Genomic DNA, 15,551 nt, shown 5'->3' with positions numbered 1-15,551 from the left:
AGCAGTACTAGGTAGACATGCTGTTTTAGCAGAAGCTAAGTCAGCCACTATCTTGTTGAGGTCTTCTCCGAAAAGAATGTCTCCCTTAAAAGGGAGTACCTCCAGGGTTTTCTTAGAGTCCAGAACCAGAGAATCCGGCGAGGCAAAATGGACGTAGTAGAAGCCTTGGCCTCCAGAATACAGGCATCAGAAGCAGCCTCCTTAATGTAATGAGAAGCTGTGACAACATAAGACAGACATTGTCTAGCATGATCAAAAGCGTTGGAAGGCAACTCACCCTTCAGCTCCTGAGCCCACGATTCAACAGCCTCTGCAGCCCATGTTGCTGCAATGGTGGGCCTATGCGCAGCACCAGTTAGGGTGTAAATCGCCTTTAAACAACCCTTCACACGCTTATCCATCGGTTCTTTCAGAGACGTGACGGTAGTTACCGGCAGAGCTGAGGATACCACCAGCCGCGCCACCTGTGAATCCACTGGCGGGGGTGTTTCCCAATTTTTACTTAGCTCCGCAGCTAGGGGGTAGCGAGCCAGCATCTTCTTGTGAGTCGTGAATTTCTTTCCTGGATTTTCCCAGGACTCCTGATGTATATCAACTAAATGGTCAGAATGAGGTAAAACTTGTTTAACCACTTTCTGACGTTTAAACCTGTCTGATTTCTTAGGGGCAGCATCAGGCTCCAGGTCATCAGTAATTTGAAGAATGGTCCTGATAGCCTCCAACAAGTCAGGAACATCCACCTGTGAAACAGATTGCCCATCAGAAGCGTCAGGATCAGAATCTGTGGGGTCAGTATAAACACCATCCTCATCAGACGAGGAGTCTGGGATGTTGGTGGATTGTGAGGAAGTAATGGCCTGCTTAGAGGACCCCTTGGTCTTAGGCAGGTGAGGGTTAGACTTCTGAGTAGTCAGTGATTGGTTCAATTGCTGTAACTGAGCGGACAGCTGACCTGCCCATGGCGGGTTAACCGCGGGGACCATAAGCGGTTGCACCGGCACAGGAGGTCCCATAGGGGGCGTCAGTCTAGTTACCAGCGTATTCAACAGCGTGGAAAAGGTAGCCCAAGGTGGGTCATTTTGAACCCCCGTTGCTACTGTCCCACTTGGGGGTAAGGATCCCCCAGAACCTGAACCCTCAGCTGCTATGTTTTCCTCAAATGTGTCTGCACATCACCACCACGCAATGTGGGATCAGCCCCAGCACCATTGCCCTTTGTAGCTGACATATCCGAAAGCTCAATGCAAGGCAACACAGTACCCCCTGTGTAGTGTATCAGCAAACATGGAATTCAAGAGGTATATGGTGACTAAAAATCACAGAGAAAAATACACACTGAGTATATCCTGTGAACTACCTATATTAAATGATAAACCTGACGCACTTAGCCCCCTCAGGGTATAGAATATAGGGATAGCAATCTGAGTGACATACACGAAATGTAGGTCATGCAGCAGCTATATGCACACACACATAGTCACAATGTACAATGCAGAAATGATGACATGCAATAAAACTGCATTGGACTAGCAATACAGAGTAGTACTATGTATAGCTATACACTCAATAGATATAACAATGCACAGAAAAGACCGGATGTATATCACAGGGTACTTGTACTATATAACCCTGACTAAATGCACTCTTTCTTAACTAACACTGTCAGCAGACATGTAGAATACTTAAGTATCCTGTAAAATGCACAGCGCTGACATGCAGGCGGCTTTACAGAGGAGGATTTGTCCAAACAGTCCCAGGATCAGCTCAGCTAGTACTAATGGCGCCCAAACGCTGACAGGGAGTGAAGGAGAGAGAGAGATATGCAGCTCCAGGGTGGGAACATTTACTCTAAATGGCGCCCTGAGGCTGGGGGAGGGGCTACAGGTCAAAGCCTTATCCCCCTTCACCACCGGATACTGTGGGCTTATATAAACGGTTTATGAGAGAAAACCGACCTGTGCCCTTGCCCTGGTGGTCTAGTGGGGTCTCTGTACTACCACAGTGTCCACCGGCCGCGCGGGATCGCGATTTACAGCGGGTTCCGCCGGGGGGACCCACTTACCTCCTCCCTGAGTGCGGCCACGCGATCCAGGAGAACAGCGGTTGTGTGTGTGACTAACAGGAAGAAAACCGGAGCCTCCGCTGTAGGTACCCGGCAACCAGGGAGCGGGAGTGTACAGCGCCGCTGGGGGAGGTGATGGAGCTGCAGCAGGAGATGTCTGACTGACATCAAACACTTACAGTGCCTCTGGTGCAGCCCTTGAAGTCTTCATTTGTCTTTAAAAAGCTTCTTCTTAGGCCCCCTGTTGCATGCCTGCTTACTGCATGGCACCAACTACAAAACTGAGCTCCTGTGCACGGAGGCGGGGTTATAGAGTAGGTGGCGCTATGCATTCTGGGAACAGTCAAAGCTTTGAGCCTGTTGGTGCCTCAGATCAAGATCCTATGTTACACCCCAATGTCATTCCCTGTGGAGCCCAGTGTACCCTGCAGCAGAAATAATAATAGTAAACATTCCCAGACAGACACAAATAAAAAAGCCCCCAAAAATGTTTACATTCTCAAGTGGAAGTTAGATGAACTTATAGTCTACAAGCTGATAAAATAAAACCATATAGTTTAGTAGTGTCAACATGAAAACAGTAAATTAACGGGAAGGTTCAGTATAACATAATACTCATACAATTTGCTTAAGTGTGCCATTTGTATTTTCCCCCCGCAATATAACAATGAAGAATAATAAAACTATAACAAACTTTATTATTACTTTTTACCTTTGGCTATTTCTTTTGCATTCCAGTCCACTTCCTGGGATAAGGAGGTGAGTGCCTCTAAAGACTTAAGATTGGAACATTTGCTGCACCTAAAAAAGAAAACAATGGCTTGTCAGCATAAATGACTAAAGAATGTCACATTATTATTATTATCCTTTATTTATATGGCGCCACATGGGATCCGCAGCGCCCATTACACAGTACATAGTCAAATGTGCAAACAAGAAAACAGCACTTACACTTCAAGACAATATAGGCCAGGTATGGAAAACCAGGAGTTAGGTGCCATCAAAGGGAGTATGGAATATTAGATAGTGGTAGTAAGAGAAGGAAAGGCACATGAGGAAAGATGGACCTGCTCTTGCAAGCTTACTATCTAAAAGGTGAAGGGCAACATTAGTGTTGCAAGTAATTAACATATTCCATTTATGCTTTTATACATAAACATTCTTTGTCTGTCAATTTAATGGACTAGGTGCAAATAATACCTTTATAAAGAGAGAATATTGGCAAAAAAGTACACTATACTGCATTTTTTTTAAAATCTGTATTTATTGAGACTTTGCGGTATATGCAATTGCGGTCGAATTCCCGAAAATGTAGAAAAACGGGACATTTTCGCCCCCCCAAAAAAATTCGACAATGCAATACAGTACTTTTCGCCAAAAAAGCGGCCATTCCAAATTCGACTTTTTGAAATAAGACATTTCTGCAATGGTACAAATGCGGCATTTCGACAAAAGTATATTCAATTGAAGATTGTAAATTCGACAACAGTGCTTTTAGACAGTAAATTCGTCATTTTCAATCCGCCACACATTGCTGGCGGAATCTAATAAAAATGTTTAAAAACATGTTTTTTTTTTGGTGTTTTTTTTTATTGATAATAGCATATCTATTTATATTAGAAGGGATTAGGTACTTGGTTTGTTTATTTAGGAGGCACAAGTATTGTTTATATATTTTTAAAAATATATATATATAAATTTTTTAATGGAATGGTGTAAAAATCAGAAAAAAAAATGCGTGGGGTCCCCCCTCCTAAGCATAACCAGCCTCGGGCTCTTTGAGCCGGTCCTGGTTGCCAAAATACGGGGAAAAAAATGACAGGGGATCCCCCGTATTTTAACAACCAGCACCGGGCTCTGCGCCTGGTCCTAATGCAAAAAATACGGGGGACGAAAAGAGTAGGGGTCCCCCGTATTTTTTGTACCAGCACCGGGCTCCACTAGCTGGACAGATAATGCCACAGCCGGGGGTCACTTTTATACAGCGCCCTGCGGCCGTGGCATTAAATACCCAACTAGTCACCCCTGGCCGAGGTACCCTGGAGGAGTGGGGACCCCTTCAATCAAGGGGTCCCCCCCAGCCACTCAAGGGCCAGGGGTTAAGCCCGAGGCTGTCCCCCCCCCCTATCCAAGGGCTGCGGATGGGGGGCTGATAGCCATGTGTAAAAAATAAGAATTTACTCACCGGTAATTCTATTTCTCATAGTCCGTAGTGGATGCTGGGGACTCCGTAAGGACCATGGGGATTAGCGGCTCCGCAGGAGACTGGGCACAACTATAAAGAAAGCTTTTAGACTACTGGTGTGCACTGGCTCCTCCCACTAAGACCCTCCTCCAGACCTCAGTTAAGATACTGTGCCCGGAAGAGCTGACACAATTAGGAAGGATTTTGAATCCCGGGTAAGACTCATACCAGCCACACCAATCACACCGTATAACTCGTGATACAATACCCAGTTAACAGTATGATAACAACTGAGCCTCTCAATAGATAGCTCAACAATAACCCTTAAGTTAAGCAATAACTATATACAAGTATTGCAGACAATCCGCACTTGGGATGGGCGCCCAGCATCCACTACGGACTATGAGAAATAGAATTACCGGTGAGTAAATTCTTATTTTCTCTAACGTCCTAAGTGGATGCTGGGGACTCCGTAAGGACCATGGGGATTATACCAAAGCTCCCAAATGGGCGGGAGAGTGCGGATGACTCTGCAGCACCGAATGAGAGAACTCAAGGTCCTCCTCAGCCAGGGTATCAAATTTGTAGAATTTTGCAAACGTGTTTGCCCCTGACCAAGTTGCAGCTCGGCAAAGTTGAAGAGCCGGGACCCCTCGGGCAGCCGCCCAAGAAGAGCCCACTTTCCTCGTGGAATGGGCTTTTACTGATTTAGGATGCGGCAGTCCAGCCGCAGAATGTGCAAGCTGAATCGTACTACAGATCCAGCGAGCAATAGTCTGCTTTGAAGCAGGTGCACCCAACTTGTTGGGCGCATACAGGATAAAGAGCGAGTCAGTCTTTCTGACTCCAGCTGTCCTGGAAACATAAATTTTCAGGGCCCTGACTACATCCAACAACTTGGAAGCCTCCAAGTCATTTGTAGCCGCAGGCACCACGATAGGTTGGTTCAGATGAAAAGCTGATACCACTTTGGGGAGAAACTGGGGACGAGTCCTCAATTCTGCCCTATCCATATGGAAAATCAGATAAGGGCTTTTACATGACAAAGCCGCCAATTCTGAAACACGCCTGGCCGAAGCCAAAGCCAATAACATGACCACTTTCCACGTGAGATATTTCAAATCCACGGTTTTCAGTGGCTCAAACCAATGTGACATTAGGAAATCCAACACCACGTTGAGATCCCAAGGTGCCACTGGAGGCACAAAAGGGGGCTGAATATGCAGCACTCCCTTAACAAAAGTCTGAACTTCAGGTAGTGAAGCCAATTCTTTCTGGAAGAAAATCGATAGAGCCGAAATCTGGACCTTAATGGAACCCAATTTTAGGCCCATAGTCACCCCTGACTGTAGGAAGTGCAGGAACCGGCCCAGCTGAAATTCTTCCGTTGGGGCCTTCCTGGCCTCACACCACGCAACATATTTTCGCCATATGCGGTGATAATGGTTTGCGGTTACTTCTTTCCTAGCTTTAATCAGCGTAGGAACGACTTCCTCCGGAATGCCCTTTTCCTTCAGGATCCGGTGTTCAACCGCCATACCGTCAAACGCAGCCGCGGTAAGTCTTGGAACAGACAGGGCCCCTGCTGCAGCAGGTCTTGTCTGAGCGGTAGAGGCCATGGGTCCTCTGACATCATTTCTTGAAGTTCCGGATACCACGCTCTTCTTGGCCAATCCGGAACAATGAGTATAGGCCCTCATTCCGAGTCGTTCGCTCGGTATTTTTCATCGCATCGCAATGAAAATCCGCTTAGTACGCATGCGCAATATTCGCACTGCGACTGCGCCAAGTAATTTAACAATGAAGATAGTATTTTTACTCACGGCTTTTTCCTCGCTCCGGCGATCGTAATGTGATTGACAGGAAATGGGTGTTACTGGGCGGAAACACGGCGTTTTATGGGCGTGTGGCTGAAAACGCTACCGTTTCCGGAAAAAACGCAGGAGTGGCCGGAGAAACGGGGGAGTGGTTGGGCGAACGCTGGGTGTGTTTGTGACGTCAAACCAGGAACGACAAGCACTGAACTGATCGCACAGGCAGAGTAAGTGTGGAGCTACTCTAAAACTGCTAAGTAGTTTGTGATCGCAATATTGCGAATACATCGGTCGCAATTTTAAGATGCTAAGATACACTCCCAGTAGGCGGCGGCTTAGCGTGTGTAACTCTGCTAAATTCGCCTTGCGACCGATCAACTCGGAATGAGGGCCATAGTTCTTACTCCTCTTCTCCTTATTATCCTCAGTATGAGAGGAAGAGGAGGGAACACATAAACCGATCGGTACACCCACGGTGTTACCAGAGCGTCCACAGCTATCGCCTGCGGGTCTCTCGACCTGGCGCAATATTTTTCTAGCTTTTTGTTTAGGCGGGACGCCATCATGTCCACCTGTGGTTTTTCCCACTGGTTTACAATCATTTGAAAGACTTCTGGATGAAGTCCCCACTCTCCCGGGTGGAGGTTGTGCCTGCTGAGGAAATCTGCTTCCCAGTTGTCCACTCCCGGAATGAACACTGCTGACAGTGCTAACACGTGATTTTCCGCCCATCGGAGAATCCTTGTGGCTTCTGCCATCGCCGTCCTGCTTCTCGTGCCGCCCTGTCGATTTACATGGGCGACCGCCGTGATGTTGTCTGACTGGATTAGTACCGGCTGGTTTTGAAGCAGGGGTTTTGCCTGACTTAGGGCATTGTAAATGGCCCTTAGTTCCAGAATATTTATGTGCAGGGAAGTCTCCTGACTTGACCATAGTCCTTGGAAGTTTCTTCCCTGTGTGACTGCTCCCCAGCCTCGAAGGCTGGCATCCGTGGTCACCAGGACCCAGTCCTGTATGCCGAATCTGCGGCCCTCTTGAAGATGAGCACTCTGCAGCCACCACAGCAGAGACACCCTTGTCCTTGGAGACAGGGTTATCAGACGATGCATCTGAAGATGCGATCCGGACCACTTGTCCAACAGGTCCCACTGAAAGGTTCTTGCATGAAACCTGCCGAATGGAATCGCTTCGTAGGAAGCTACCATTTTTCCCAGGATCCGCGTGCAGTGATGCACCGACACCAGTTTTGGTTTTAGGAGGCCTCTGACTAGAGATGACAGCTCCTTGGCCTTCTCCTCCGGGAGAAACACTTTTCTCTGTTCTGTGTCCAGAACCATCCCTAGGAACAGCAGGCGTGTCGTAGGGACCAGCTGTGACTTTGGAATGTTTAGAATCCAGCCGTGCTGTTGTAGCACTTCCCGAGATAGTGCTACCCCTACCAACAACTGCTCTCTGGACCTCGCCTTTATCAGGAGATCGTCCAAGTACGGGATAATTAAAACTCCCTTCCTTCGAAGGAGTATCATCATTTCCGCCATTACCTTGGTAAAGACCCTCGGAGCCGTGGAGAGACCGAACGGCAACGTCTGGAATTGGTAATGACAATCTTGTACCACAAACCTGAGGTACTCCTGGTGAGGATGGTAAATGGGGACATGTAGGTAAGCATCCTTGATGTCCAGCGATACCATGTAATCTCCCTCGTCCAGGCTTGCAATAACCGCCCTGAGCGATTCCATCTTGAACTTGAATTTTTTTATATATGTGTTCAAGGATTTCAAATTTAAAATGGGTCTCACCGAACCGTCCGGTTTCGGTACCACAAACATTGTGGAATAGTAACCCCTTCCTTGTTGAAGTAGGGGCACCTTTACTATCACTTGTTGTGAATACAGCTTTTGAATTGCCTGTAACACTGCCTCCCTGCCAGAGGGAGTGGTTGGCGAGGCAGATTTGAGGAAACGGCGGGGGGGGGGGGGGGGGGGAGACGTCTCGAATTCCAGTTTGTACCCATGAGATACTACTTGAAGGATCCAGGGATCTACCCGTGAGCGAGCCCACTGATTGCTGAAATTTTTGAGACTGGCCCCCACCGTACCTGGCTCCGCCTGTGGAGCCCCAGCGTCATGCTGTGGACTTAGAGGAAGCAGGGGAGGACTTTTACTCCTGGGAACTGGCTGTATGCTGCAGCTTTTTTCCCCTACCTCTGCCCCTGGGCAGAAAGGACGCGCCTTTAACCCGCTTGCCCCTATTGGGCCGAAAGGACTGTACCTGATAATACGGTGCTTTCTTTGGTTGTGAGGGAACATGGGGTAAAAATGTAGATTTCCCAGCTGTTGCTGTGGAAACGAGGTCCGAGAAACCATCCCCGAACAATTCCTCACCCTTATAAGGCAGAACTTCCATATGTCGTTTGGAATCTGCATCACCTGTCCACTGCCGAGTCCATAACCCTCTCCTGGCAGAAATGGAGATTGCACTAATTTTGGACGCCAGCCGGCAAATATCCCTCTGTGCATCCCTCATGTATAAAAGTGCGTCTTTTATATGCTCTACGTTTAGCAATATAGTGTCCCTGTCTAGGGTATCTATATTATCTGACAGGGAATCTGACCACGCAGCAGCAGCACTGCACATCCAGGCTGAAGCTATAGCCGGTCTCAGTATAACACCTGTGTGTGTATATATAGATTTCAGGATAGCCTCCTGCTTTCTATCAGCAGATTCCTTCAGGGCGGCCGTATCCGGAGACAGTAGTGCCACCTTTTTTGACAAGCGTGTGAGCGCTTTATCCACCCTAGGGGATGTTTCCCAGCGTGACCTATCCTCTGGCGGGAAAGGGTACGCCATTAGTAACCTCTTAGAAATTAACAGCTTCTTATCAGGGGAAGCCCACGCTTCTTCACACACTTCATTTAACTCTTCAGATGGAGGAAAAGCTACTGGTAGTTTTTTCTCTCCAAACATTATACCCTTTTTTGTGGTACCGGGGGTAACATCAGAAATGTGCAACACATTTTTCATTGCCTCAATCATGTAACGTGTGGCCCTACTGGAAGTTACATTAGTCTCTTCGTCGTCGACACTGGAGTCAGTATCCGTGTCGACATCTGTGTCAACCATCTGAGGTAGCGGGCGTTTTAGAGCCCCTGATGGTTTTTGAGATGCCTGGGCAGACACAGGCTGAGAAGCCGGCTGTCCCACATTTGGTATGTCGTCAAACCTTTTATGTAAGGAGTCGACACTATCACGTAATTCCTTCCACAGCACCATCCACTCAGGTGTCGACCCCGCAGGGGGTGACATCACATTTACAGGCATCTGCTCCGCCTCCACATAAGCCTCCTCATCAAACATGTCGACACAGCCGTACCGACACACCGCAAACGCACAGGGAATGCTCTGACAGAGGACAGGACCCCACAAAGCCCTTTGGAGAGACAGAGAGAGAGTATGCCAGCACACACCAGAGCGCTATATAACACTGGGATCCCACTATCAATGAGTGTTTTCCCTATAGCTGCTTTTTATATATATTACATATATATATATTATCTATACTGCGCCTAAATTTAGTGCCCCCCCTCTCTTTTTTACCCTTCTGTCGTATTCAGACTGCAGGGGAGAGCCAGGGAGCTTCCTTCCAGCGGAACTGTGAGGGAAAAATGGCGCCAGTGTGCTGAGGGAGAAGCCCCGCCCCCTTTTCGGCGGACTTTCTCCCGCTTTTTTGTAATACTGGCAGGGGTAATTTTACATCTATATAGCCTCTAGGACTATATATGATGTATATTTGCCAGCCAAGGTGTTATTTATTGCCCTCAGGGCGCCCCCCCCAGCGCCCTGCACCCATCAGTGACCGAAGTGTGAGGTGTACATGAGGAGCAATGGCGCACAGCTGCAGTGCTGTGCGCTACCTTGGTGAAGACCGAAGTCTTCTGCCGCCGATTTTCCGGACCTTCTTCGTGCTTCTGGCTCTGTAAGGGGGACGGCGGCGCGGCTCCGGGAACGAACACCAAGGTCGGGTCCTGCGGTCGATCCCTCTGGAGCTAATGGTGTCCAGTAGCCTAAGAAGCCCAAACTACCACCAGTTAGGTAGGTTCGCTTCTTCTCCCCTTAGTCCCTCGCTGCAGTGAGTCTGTTGCCAGCAGATCTCACTGAAAATAAAAAACCTAAATATACTTTCTTTCTAGGTGCTCAGGAGAGCCCCTAGTGTGCATCCAGCTCAGCCGGGTACAAGAATCTAACTGAGGTCTGGAGGAGGGTCTTAGTGGGAGGAGCCAGTGCACACCAGTAGTCTAAAAGCTTTCTTTATAGTTGTGCCCAGTCTCCTGCGGAGCCGCTAATCCCCATGGTCCTTACGGAGTCCCCAGCATCCACTTAGGACGTTAGAGAAATGTAAGAATATTGGTTTTTTTTGCAGAAGAACTACAAGTCCCAGCAAGCCTTCCCCGCATGCCGGTACTTGGAGAACCACAAGTACCAGCATGCGGGGGGGAAACGGGCCCGCTGGTACCTGTAGTTCTACTGCAAAAAAAATACCCAAATAAAAACAGGACACAGACAAAGTGAAAGTATAACTTTATTACATACATGCCGACACACATACTTACCTATGTTGACACACCGACTCTAGCCTCGTCTCCAATGTCGACGTCCGGGGTACCTGAAAATAAAATTATACTCACCCGATCCAGTGTCCAGTTCTTTTATTATAATCCACGTACTTGGCAAAACAAAAAAACGCATTTACCCGAACCAGACGGACTGAAAGGGGTCCCATGTTTACACATGGGACCCCTTTCCTCGAATGCAGAGACCCCCTGTGAGTACTATCACAGAGGGTCCCTTCAGCCAATCAGGAAGCGCCACTTCGTGGCACTCTCCTGATTGGCTGTATGCGCGTCGGAGCTGTCAGACGCGCATCGCACAGCCCCCTCCATTATCTTCAATGGTGGGAACTTTGCGGTCAACGGTGAGGTCACCCGCTGTCAGCGGCTGACTGCGGTTAACCCCACCGCTGACCGCAAAGTTCCCACCATTGAAACTAATGGAGGGAGCTGTGCGATGCGCTGTCTGCCAGCTCAGACGCGCATACAGCCAATCAGGAGAGTGCCACGAAGTGGCGCTTCCTGATTGGCAGAAGGGACCCTCTGTGACAGTACTTACAGGGGGTCTCTGCATTCGGGGAAAGGGGTCCCATGTGTAAACATGGGACCCCTTTCAGTCCGTCTGGTTCGGGTAAATGCGTTTTTTTGTTTTGCCAAGTACGTGGATTACAATAAAAGAACCGGACACTGGATCAGGTGAGTATAATTTTATTTTCAGGTACCCGAGACGTCGACATTGGAGACGAGGTCAGAGTCGGCGTGTTAACATAGGTAAGTATGTGTGTCGGCACGTATGTAATAAAGTTATACTTTCACAGTGTCTGTGTCCTGTTTTTATTTGGGTATTTTTTTTGCAGTAGAACTACAGGTACCAGCGGGCCCGTTTCCCCCCGCATGCTGGTACTTGTGGTTCTCCAAGTACCGGCTTGCGGGGGAGGCTTGCTGGGACTTGTAGTTCTTCTGAAAAAAAAAAAACAATATTCTTACATTTTCAACAAGGCTATCAGCCCCCCATCCGCAGCCCTTGGATGGGGGGGGGGGGGGGGGGACAGCCTCGGGCTTCACCCCTGGCCCTTGGGTGGCTGGGGGGGGGACCCCTTGATTGAAGGGGTCCCCACTCCTCCAGGGTACCCCGGCCAGGGGTGACTAGTTGAGTATTTAATGCCACGGCCGCAGGGCACTGTATAAAAGTGACCCCCGGCTGTGGCATTATCTGTCCAGCTAGTGGAGCCCGGTGCTGGTACAAAAAATACTGGGGACCCCTACTCTTTTTGTCCCCAGTATTTTTTGCACCAGGACCAGGCGCAGAGCCCGGTGCTGGTTGTTAAAATACGGGGGATCCCCTGTCATTTCCCCCCCTGTATTTTGGCAACCAGGACCAGCTCAAAGAGCCCGAGGCTGGTTATGCTTAGGAGGGGGGACCCCACGCAATTTTTTTTCAGGTTTTTTACCGTTTTTTTTAAAAACATTTTTAAAAATCTAATCAAAATCCGTCAAATCGGCCGTTTTTCGACAGCGGGACTGTCGAATTCGTTTTTTATTGAATATGTCGAATTCCGGCACCCACCTGCCGGAATTCGACGGTCGAATTGTGTCGAATTTAAAAACGGGCGAAAAAGTGCCGCAATTCGCCCGGAATTGCATATACCCCTTTATCAGTATAACAGAATGACAGGTATGAAAAGGCAATTAGTTCCAAAATATGAGACCACACGGTCAAGACATATGAGATACCTGTACATTACATAAAGACAATCGTAATAGACTGTAAACCGACAAGGAATAATCAGTCAAGAAATAGAAACTGAAGTCAAGAGGGGAGGAACCAGTCACTCCCGTCTCGATATCCAGATAACAAATAAAAAAAAACAAAACAAAAAAAAAACCCAGTAAAAATATATCAATAAGAAAAACGAGACAAGGGAGGGGTGGGGGGCACAAGAGGGAATAATGAGGGAGGAGGGAAAAGATCACAAGGCAATCAGACAAATCTCTCTAGTAGTTAAGACCTTAATGACATAAGCCGTAGAAGATACCACTCAGTCATCTCAAAGACTGAATATTTGAGAATGAGTGGAGAGTGGGAGTGAGTTAATATACAATTCCCATCGGCAATAAAATTTAATAACACCAGTTTCTATGTTCACCAAAGCAGTCCTACGATCATAATATAATATTTGTAGCATTTTCCTGTGGACTTCCAGCAGTGTGGGTTTGGATCTGGAAACCCAATATGTGAGAATTATTTTCTTAGAGAGACTGTGACCAAGATAGTCAGAAATGGTATGATTTTGTGTTTGTTTACGCCCAGGTCCCACTGGGAGAAATTTGCACATAGGCATGCCATGGGGTCAGGAGAGACATGGGTATGCTGAAGAGTGTTGATTAATGAGAGGACCTTATGCCAAAACTTTCTAATGTGTCCACATTCCCAAAAATTGTGGTAAAAGGTCACAGAATGGTAATGACATTTGGGGCATTCACTCGTAATCGAAGGGTTGTAACGGGCATGTTGTATTTGAGGAACATATGCCCTCTGTAATGTACACAGATGTACTTTTTGTAAACAGGCAGAGGACAAAATTTTCATAGTAGAGCAGTAGTGTTCACTGAAGGATGAGGGGTCTGTAAGGGAGGGGATGTCTCTTTGCCATTGCAATAACAACTTACTCCATCTGGAGTCTGAGGGGATGCTAGTAAGGAGGTTATAAATCAGTCTAGTGCGAAGTGGTACATGCTCACACAATGAGATCACAGATTGTAATGGATCAGAGGCCCCGGGGGAGAGAGAGGACTGACCCAGTGAGTGTAGTAACGTGGAGAGGTAGTGACGGAACGTGTTTGCGGAAAATCATATTTATCACGAACAGTGGAAGTATAAAGGTCCGAATAAAAAGAGCGCATGACTTCAGAGATATTGGCATTAGTCTGTGTGAAAGTACCCGACGCGGTCATTAAGGGTCGTGTGGTCAAGGTGGGGGTGGGAACCTCTGAGCAGGTTGGATAATAATTTACCAGTTTTGTTACTGAATTTATGATATCGGTAATTAACATTGAACATATATTTATCCCGCATTGTCTGCAAAAATTCATCAAAATGCGTTTTTGCTAAAAGATAATCATGCTTAGTATGATCATTTGGGTCAGATTTGAACTGCTGAAAGGCTGACGTCAAGGCAATCTGAAATTTCAGATATCGATTCGTATAGCTTTTGTTAGAACTGGCAACATACGAGATTATTTCACCTCTTATAACAGATTTGTCAGATAACCAAAAGAGCAGTGGGTCAGAGTCTGCGTGTGAAGCATTATCTAAGGCAAACGTCTCACCAGGCCGCTTCGAGTCTATTACGGAATTTTAGGGATTTAGATAGATAAGAGGGAAACTTTCACAATCTAGGGGAATCCTGCGTGTCAGTGATCCGAATAGAGGATGTCACAAGGGCGTGATCAGATAAAAAGATCGGGGAAATACGAGAATCTATCACACAAGGAAAGAGAGAGTGAGAAGAAAATATATAGTCAATTTGAGACATGGTATGATGGGCTGAGGACAAACAAGTATACTCCCTGTCTTTGGGGTGGAGGGCCCTCCAAACATCAATTAATAAAAGTTTTTTCCGTTATTAAAGGCATACCAAGCTTGGGGAGGGTCATACCTCTAGGAGATGTAGAGGATCTGTCTAAGAGGAGTGATGTTATCAGATTGAAAACCCCGCACATTATTATAGGGGAGGAAAGGTGTGGGCTCAATAAAGCAATCAGTGATTGTAGGAATTTTTTGGTATAGGTAGAGGGTGCATATACATTACAAAGTGTCAGAAGTTGTCCATGCACCTTAAGGGATATTAAAACAGTTCTAGCTGATATGTTGGAGCGGACATTCAGATCTTCATAGGGAATATGTCGCTTAATGAGGATGACAACTCCTCTGGATTTGGAGTTGTAAGAACTGGAACCCAGAACAGACCAACCAAGAGTATTCAATTTAACTATTTCTTCAGGGACTAAATGGAATTCCTGCAGAAATGCAGCATCAAAATTTTGTTTGTTAAGATAAATGAGAATCTTCCTACGAAGCGTAGGAAGATTCTCATTTATCTTAACAAACAAAATTTGTTATGAGAGTTAAACCCACCCACATTCCACAAACCTATCGTCAGGTTAGGCATGAGTGAGGGAGGGAGAAAACACGTGTACCATAGATGAAAATGTCATACATAATCAACATCTTATATTTGAATGGGGTGGAAGGAGGAGGGGTAAGGAAAGAAGGGGAGGAAAGTGTGTGTGGGGGGGGGGGGGGGGGGCTGACAAACAGAGAACATAGAACATCAAATGCACAAAGAGTCCAGAGAATCAGTTGTCTAAACAGTGAAAAAGTGACAAGAGGAAAGGGCTCTAAACTTCCTAAAAGGAGAAGTGTTACTGAGTAAATAAACCACATTAATGCACCAATCCAGTAGTGGAGTGTGATGGAGGAGCTCCGCCCTTTCTCATCCATATATAAGTGAGAGAGAAAATACATTATTGCCCTGCAGTTAATGAGAGAGCAGGAATAACATTGCCAAACTTGTAAACAACGAAGTGAAAAGGAATTAAACAATTAACGGTTGTAGTGACAGTAGCATGAAGGTGATAAGAAAATCTTGCAGTCATAACATTCACAATGAAGCTGCCACAGAGTTAGGTGTATGACAGTAGGAGGCTGCAATCAGCATTAAAATATAGAATGGTAGAAAAAGAACAGCTGACATTTACATATACCATGAGAACATACAAAATATGACTGCAAAATTGAAATTGAAATATAAAACAGGTATGAGGATCAGCAAAGGTGTATCAGTGGCGGTCAGTAGACCAAAAACGAAAAACCTTTCAGG

General features: G+C 46.8%; 1 protein-coding gene across 2 annotated transcripts in view; it reads right to left on the bottom strand.

The window, feature by feature from the left end:
* The window catches only part of POT1 (protection of telomeres 1), a 318,561-nt gene that overhangs the window by 18,340 nt on the left and 284,670 nt on the right, over positions 1-15,551 (bottom strand). For both annotated transcript variants that reach the window (XM_063927165.1, XM_063927166.1), the window contains exon 12: positions 2,775-2,863. In XM_063927165.1, the coding sequence (XP_063783235.1) occupies positions 2,775-2,863 (89 nt within the window). The remainder of the gene's footprint in view (positions 1-2,774; positions 2,864-15,551) is intronic.

Source organism: Pseudophryne corroboree, chromosome 6 (genome assembly GCF_028390025.1).
Source record: "Pseudophryne corroboree isolate aPseCor3 chromosome 6, aPseCor3.hap2, whole genome shotgun sequence".
Classification (NCBI taxonomy): Eukaryota; Metazoa; Chordata; class Amphibia; order Anura; family Myobatrachidae; genus Pseudophryne; species Pseudophryne corroboree.
The sequence above is the reverse complement of the archived record's forward strand: the minus strand, read 5'-3'. Positions and strand labels throughout refer to the sequence as shown.